The 7,000-nt window shown below is 40.5% G+C and overlaps 1 protein-coding gene across 1 annotated transcript; it reads left to right on the top strand.

The window, feature by feature from the left end:
• Positions 1-364: 364 nt before the first annotated feature.
• Positions 365-6,645, top strand: LOC308095628 (G2/mitotic-specific cyclin-B2-like; the record flags this gene model as incomplete). Its single annotated transcript, XM_080442679.1, has 10 exons — positions 365-409; positions 1,163-1,279; positions 1,478-1,606; positions 2,428-2,646; positions 3,189-3,347; positions 3,450-3,686; positions 4,076-4,216; positions 4,369-4,479; positions 5,009-5,080; positions 6,379-6,645. 10 exons carry the CDS (start codon positions 365-367, stop codon positions 6,643-6,645), a joined length of 1,497 nt encoding a protein of 498 aa, XP_080298805.1.
• Between the last annotated feature and the right edge of the window lie 355 nt (positions 6,646-7,000).

Below are 7,000 nucleotides of genomic sequence, written 5' to 3' on the forward strand. Positions count from 1 at the left end.
ACGGCTTTTAAACGTTGGTTGGTGAGTGAATTTTGAATGTTGTGAACGTTGGTGAAGTGTGTTTTGAACCTTAAACGTAACTTATACAGGTTGAACGTTGCTTTTTAACTAAACACGTTGTTTTTAACGTCTGTTTTGGTCGGCAAGCGACATGTCGATTGAGTCTTTTGCTATTTTGGGTGTTTGTGCATTTTTGTAACCTGAAAACGTTATGAATCTTTTAAACCTCAAGTGAATTTTTAACTATGGGTTTTTGTAACGGTTATTGTTTCTGATTTTGAGTTCAGCGTTATGGTGAGTACAATAATTATGAAAATATAACTAGAGTTAAGCTAGTTATTCTTCCGTTAGGCTAAACGTTAACATGTCGCTCGCCGAACTGATCTTCCCAGTTTATAACGGACGCTTTGTCAGCTTGAGTATCTGTTTTGGCTGCTGTTTGCTCATGTTTGTTGGTTGTTCAACGGCTTTTAAACGTTGGTTGTAGTGAATTTTGAATGTTGTGAACGTCGGTGAAGTGTGTTTTGAACCGTCTAAACGTAACTTATACAGGTTGAACGTTGCTTTTTAACTAAACACGTTGTTTTTAACGTCTGTTTTGGTCGGCAAGCGACATGTCGATTGAGTCTTTTGCTATTTTGGGTGTTTGTGCATTTTTGTAACCTGAAAACGTTATTAATCTTTTAAACCTCAAGTGAATTTTTAACTATGGGTTTTTGTAACGGTTATTGTTTCTGATTTTGAGTTCAGCGTTATGGTGAATACAATAATTATGAAAAATAACTAGAGTTAAGCTTGTTTTTCTCCCGTCAGGCTAAACGTTAACATTATGGTGTTGGTGTCGCTCGCCGAACTGAGCTTATAACGGACGCTTTGTCAGCTTGATTATCTGTTCTCTGCTGGTCGACAAGCGACGTGCATTAAGTTTGAGTCTTTTGTTTTGTGGTTTGTGGCTTATTTGACTTTATTTTATTGTGTCCGTGCAGTTTTGGCTGCTGTTGGTTGTTCAAAGGCTTTTAAACGTTGGTTGTTGAGTGAATTTTGAATGTTGGTGAAGTCTGTTTTGAACCTTCTAAACGTAAAGTGCAGGTTGAACGTTGCTTTTTAACTAACGGGTGTTTGTAACAGTTTTTGTTTCTGATTTTGAATGTTTCCTGAACAGTGGATGAACGTGGAGATGGAGAACCCTGCACACATGGGGAAGACCAACCTAGCTGGTCCAAAGAGAGCTGCTCTTGGAGACCTGTCCAACTTTGCCAACAAGGCTTCTAACACCAAGGTAATATTTAAACCCCTGATTCTCAACATTTACAATTTCACAGACCCCAATTTGATACTTTTTTCCAGACCCCTACACTGAAAAATCCCTTTGTTAATTTAAACTGACTGTCAATTTAAACAAATTATATTGTTTACATTTAGTTGTTTTAGTTGAGTTGCATACCTCTAATTTAAGGTTCCCTTTGTACACTCTCAGTTCAAGACAGTACAACAGGACAAGGCCCTGGATGTCATCTACACAAGAATGATACAGAGGATCCCTGATGTATCGTGCGTGGACGTGGACCACATCAGAAACGTGGACCTCCCGAGAGTCGCAGACAAGGTCAGGGAGAGAATGATGAGGCTGGCTGGGCACTGTACCAGGCACCTGAAACTGATGGCCAACAAGCTGACACAAGGCACAGCAAGGAGGGGAGAGAGGCGCACCACCTATGTAGACACACTGCAGCGTGACAGCAGAGCTAACAACACTGCAGAGCGCCTGATGCTGGACAGGAAGGTGTGGAGAGCATCCATCCTGGAATCCCGAGTAAGTTTTTGCTAGTCTGCACTGTGGCACTGCATATCATCGCTGTCGGGTTGAAACATTCTCCATATTTCAATGTTTTATATAAATTAATGCCCTATGTTGTTGTGTCATGCAAAAGGAGCCGTGACTCGACTAGTCACAACGCGTTGTGAGCTTGTAGATTTGCTCATTTGGAAGATAGTGAAACCCATTTAGACCTGAGGCCGATTTGTTTATAAAAAAAAACGGCCTCTAAATCCTAACCTTCTGAAAAACCTCAATTCTTTATTAAAAAAAAACGTAACCCTAAAACTAAAATCAAGTTTATAAATATTGAACCAATGACAAGTATTAACAAGAGTTTGTGACTAAATAATAACTACATTGGATCCATTGGAATTGGTTATTTTTTCCATTTCCTCAAAAGTAACAGTTATGGACATGCAAGGTTTCCACCCGACAGTGACGATATACACTCAGAGTTACAGACCTGTAAGGGTCCATTTGGACCCCTGGTGGTCTCTGGACCTGATGTTCAGAACCAGTGATTTTAACTATATACAAGATACAAATTACCTACAGTTTAACTTCATTGAAGAACGTGTTTTGAATGTTTGTTTTTTTCTCCTTCTCAGAGGACTGGAGCAGCCAGAGTTGAGGCACCTCCTCAAGTGTCTCCCTCCACTGGTCCAGAACAAGCTGCAGATGTTTCCATGAAGGAGGAAGAGGAGCTGTTCTGGCTGGCCTTCCCTGACCCACTCACAGTAGAGGACATTGATGCAGGAGACTCACAGATGACCCACCTATGTTCTGAATATGTGAAAGACATATATGCACATCTAATGGATCTAGAGGTACGTGACGCCAGAGGCATGTTTTTTTACTGCATGAGGTGACAAGGGTTGTCACAATCATGACTTTTTACTTGACGATTCATTGTCATACAAATTATGGCGATTTAATTGTGTTTTTCCATTGAACATTGGAACATAAATTATGTTTATCTATTTGGCTTTTAGGCTTTGTAAACAAAAATTGCACTGGGCAGATATGACAAATAATTTAAATATGCAAAGAAATGACTGACAAGGACCTCTACCAATAATTAAAATAAATAATGTGCTATGGCCATATTAGGCCATATTTAATAATTTCATACTGAAAATGTGTAAAAAGAAATTGTGGAAATAGACAAGCTTACAACGCGGTGCGACGCATAGTGAGCTTGTAGACCTATTTACACTATTTTTGAACATGTATGAACATTTTTGAACATGAAACTGATTATGACGACAATGCAAAATAATTGCAATCGTGCGATTATGTAATAATTGTGACGGGCCTAGATGTGACCTGGTGTCTTGCAGCAATGTAATGAAGTATTTTGTTTGTACAGGTAAAGCAGGCTGTGCGACCCGGGTACTTGAAGGGCTGCGACATAACGGCACACATGCGAGCTGTCCTAATCAACTGGCTGATCCAGGTTCATTCCAGTTTCCAGCTGCGGCAGGAGACACTCTATCTCACAGTTGCCATCTTGGATCGTTTTCTGCAAGTAAGGGCAACTTACAAATTTGTTTGCCATTTGATCTGCTCTTGTCTTTCTTTCTTTTCTTTTCCCTTTCTTTTTTTAATTAGCTGTTGTGATGTATTACAGGTTCGGTCAGTTTCACCAAAGAAGCTCCAGCTTGTTGGTGTCGCTGCCATGCTGCTGGCCTCAAAGTATGAGGAGATATATGCCCCAGGGATCCAGGACTTTGCCTACATCACAGACAACACCTTCACAACCACTCAGATCAAACAGATGGAGCGGGTGGTGTTGAGGGCCCTCAACTTTGAGCTGGGGTTCCCGCTGCCTTTGCACTTCCTCAGGAGAGCATCCAAGGCTGCAAGCGTGAGTCACTGTTCACATGGTTCATTAACATACACGGTGTAGTGATCAGACTTGACCCTCTCCCCCAAGGCTTTGTCGAGACTGCATCTGATCTTTAGGACTGACTGTCAACACTTATCGCCGTTAACCTTATAACGTTATTGGCAAGTGGTTAATTTGGATTTGTGTAGAAAATAGCACAATTTGACATGTTAGCTTGTGGATCGTCTATTTCCCACGAGCGCCATGGTCGCTCGCAGTGTCAATGTTCAGACTAAAACACACAGATTTGAATATTTCAATCCACCCCCAAAAAATTGTGGACATTCTTATTTCCATGAGGGTTTAGCAGAGTATTTTAAATTGTATATGCAAGCAGGCTTTTTAATAGTGTTGTTTGTTTGTTCTAGTGTACTGTGGAGAGACACATGCTGGCAAAGTATCTGATGGAGTTGACACTCCTTGACTACGAAATGGTTCACTACCGGCCCTCTGAGATTGCTGCTGCTTCACTGTGCCTCTCTCAGCTGCTGCTGGGTGGCCTGCCATGGGTGAGTTCAATAGAATCAATGTATATGTTGGCTTATTAGTACAGATGGCTAGCTTGACATTTTGTCTTTTGATTCTAGTCCGTTTTCCTTTCCTACAGAGCAGTATTGCACCACATATGATGATCCTAATTATTGTTTTTCATGTGTTGCAGACTCCTACAGAGCAGCATTACACCTCATACGACGAGGCTCACCTGAAGCCCATAATGCAGCACATCAGTAAGAATGTCGTTAACGTCAACGAGGGGAAAACAAAGTTCCAGGTGAGTTGGCAAACGAAGGCATTTGGAAGTTGATGGAGTAAGATGTGGATGTTTGAATAGATGAATACTCATGCTAAGATTCCCTCTTCACTAGTATAAATGGAGGTTAGATAGCATGTTATTTAGACAGATGCTAGGTTCATTTGTTTACCTTGCATCCTATGGTTTCAATGTACAGATTATTTATATCATATTGTTTAGACTGATGCTAGCTTCTTAGTTTACCTATCCTGTCTTGATCCTAGATCACTGAGACACTACACTGTCTCTCTGCATGTGATGTACAGTATGTGTTTACCTGGCTTAATTGCTTACTGTAAATTGCGCTGGATAAAGAGCGTCTGCTTAATGCCTAAATTGTAATTGTAAATTGTAGTATAGTATAATGGAGTAAGATAGGGACGTTTGCATAGATGAATAGTGAATACGAATATGTTCCCTCTCCACTAGGTTAGTATAATATAATGGAGTGAGATAAGGATGCCTAAATAGATGAATACTAATGCTAGTTTTCCCTCTCCTCCACTAGGCCGTCAGGATGAAGTACGCAGGGAGCAAGCTGATGAACGTCACTCGCCTGTCTGAGCTGCAATCCTCCACTGTGAGGAGCCTGGCTGCTCCCCTGCTTGAGAACCATAAAGTTAAAAGTAATAGAGAGGGCACCGGAAATCCCCGCCCGTCCACTTGTATGGAGTTGCTCACCCAGCGCATACTCCCTTTTCACTCCTTCTTCCGGATTGGGACATGCAGGGCCTATTTGGGGCCTCTGTGACACGTTTTGCGTCATGGAGGTGACGCCTCTGTGCGCAACCCTGTGCGCAAGCTCGCAAGTCGAGCCCATTGGTCGAAACAGTTTTGTCAAACGTTTGTCTACTGTTTGTCTGTCAGCTTGTCATGTACATATTTGTTTGTTGTACATATTTGTTTGTTGTACATATTTGTTTGTTGTACATATTTGTTTGTTGTGCATATTTCTTTGTTGTGCAAAAACAAATGTAACATAAATTGTGTTAATGTTCTGTGTACCATCAAGTATGTATATATGTAAATAGCAAAGGTCTCATATCCATGTACTTTTGTAAATATCTATAAATGATGTAAATATCCATTAATGTAATAAATGATCAGTTTGAACCATGAGAATTGTTGGTCTGACTCTTGAATTGGAGGTATAATCTCCTTTCAGTAGTATGGTAATGTTTATTATGTTGAAAATTAAAAGAAAGTTGTGGCATTAGGTCAGTGGTGGGATGCAATACACTAGCTTTTGTTACATTAGAATGCAAAATTAGGCTACATTAGGATATGATGTTTGGAAAAATTCTGTTAGAATTTAATTCATTGTTAATGTTACAGTATTTATGATTTAACTAACTGCTTGCTCTGAGACGAGCCCTCTAAGTTCCTGTGTCTCTGTTTCTAATGGCCATCAGACAGTACAGTATATGTCCTGTTTATGGGTCACAGAGGCCATGGCAGGTAAAGGATATGCAACCAAATAGTAAACATTACATAATGGGCTAAACTCTACTCCCTAGCTGTCTACCTAGCTGTCCTGAATTATGTTATGCATGTCTTAAACTACATGTCTTAATACAGGTAGCTTACTTCAAGGTTACTGTATTTTGTCTAATGAAAAAGAATAAAGTCTGCACACTGGTAGATGCAAAAAGCTCCAGAATGTATTGCTCGTCAACGTTTCGGCCTGTTCAGGCCTTCATCAGGACATATATAGTGGAAAAGGGCATACACAGAGGTTTTTATAGGTACTACTATGCAATGATAGGCTTCCCCAATAGGGCAAGTGAGGTCACATGCAGCCAACTCATGCAGAGGTACTGTATTTTGTCTCCCTTGGGAGAAATGTGTCTTATAATTCACTAGTGTTGCAACTTGCAGGTAAAGCATTCAATGAGCCTCAATGAGACCCCAACACACCCCTGGATCACAGTGCAAGAGGATGGAACAGTCCTTATGGCTCATTGCACCTGTAAGAAAAGCTTAGGAGAGGTGCGCTCTCATGCAGCAGCTTTAATGTATGCTGTGTTGGCTGCTATATTGATAAAAGATGAGCAGGCTTGCACCCAGGTGCCCTGTGCATGGAGTCAGCCCAGCATGGAGGCTGTCCGAGGTGTCCCATATGCAGAGATCTGCAACATCAGTTAGGTTGAAAGTACCTAAGTACAGTTACTCAATTACCGTACTTAAGTACAATATAAGGTACATACAGTACCTTACTGGAGTATTTCCAATTTTCTAAACTTTTACTTCAACTCAACTACATCTCAGAGGCCAATATTGTACTTTTACTCACTACAATCATTTGAAAACTTTAGTTACTACAAAACATACATTAACCACGTCAACCCCATTTAAACTTTGCCTATTTGAAAATAGCAGATCTACAAGCTCACAACACGTGATGTGACGTGTTGCGAGCTTGTAGATTTGCCATTTTAGGCATAACTTGTGAAACACATTCTGTAAAATTTGTACTTTTACTTTCAGTACTCAAGTATAT

The sequence above is a fragment of the Gymnoscopelus braueri genome, assembly GCF_963280865.1.
Source record: "Gymnoscopelus braueri genome assembly, chromosome: 11".
Taxonomy (NCBI): domain Eukaryota; kingdom Metazoa; phylum Chordata; class Actinopteri; order Myctophiformes; family Myctophidae; genus Gymnoscopelus; species Gymnoscopelus braueri.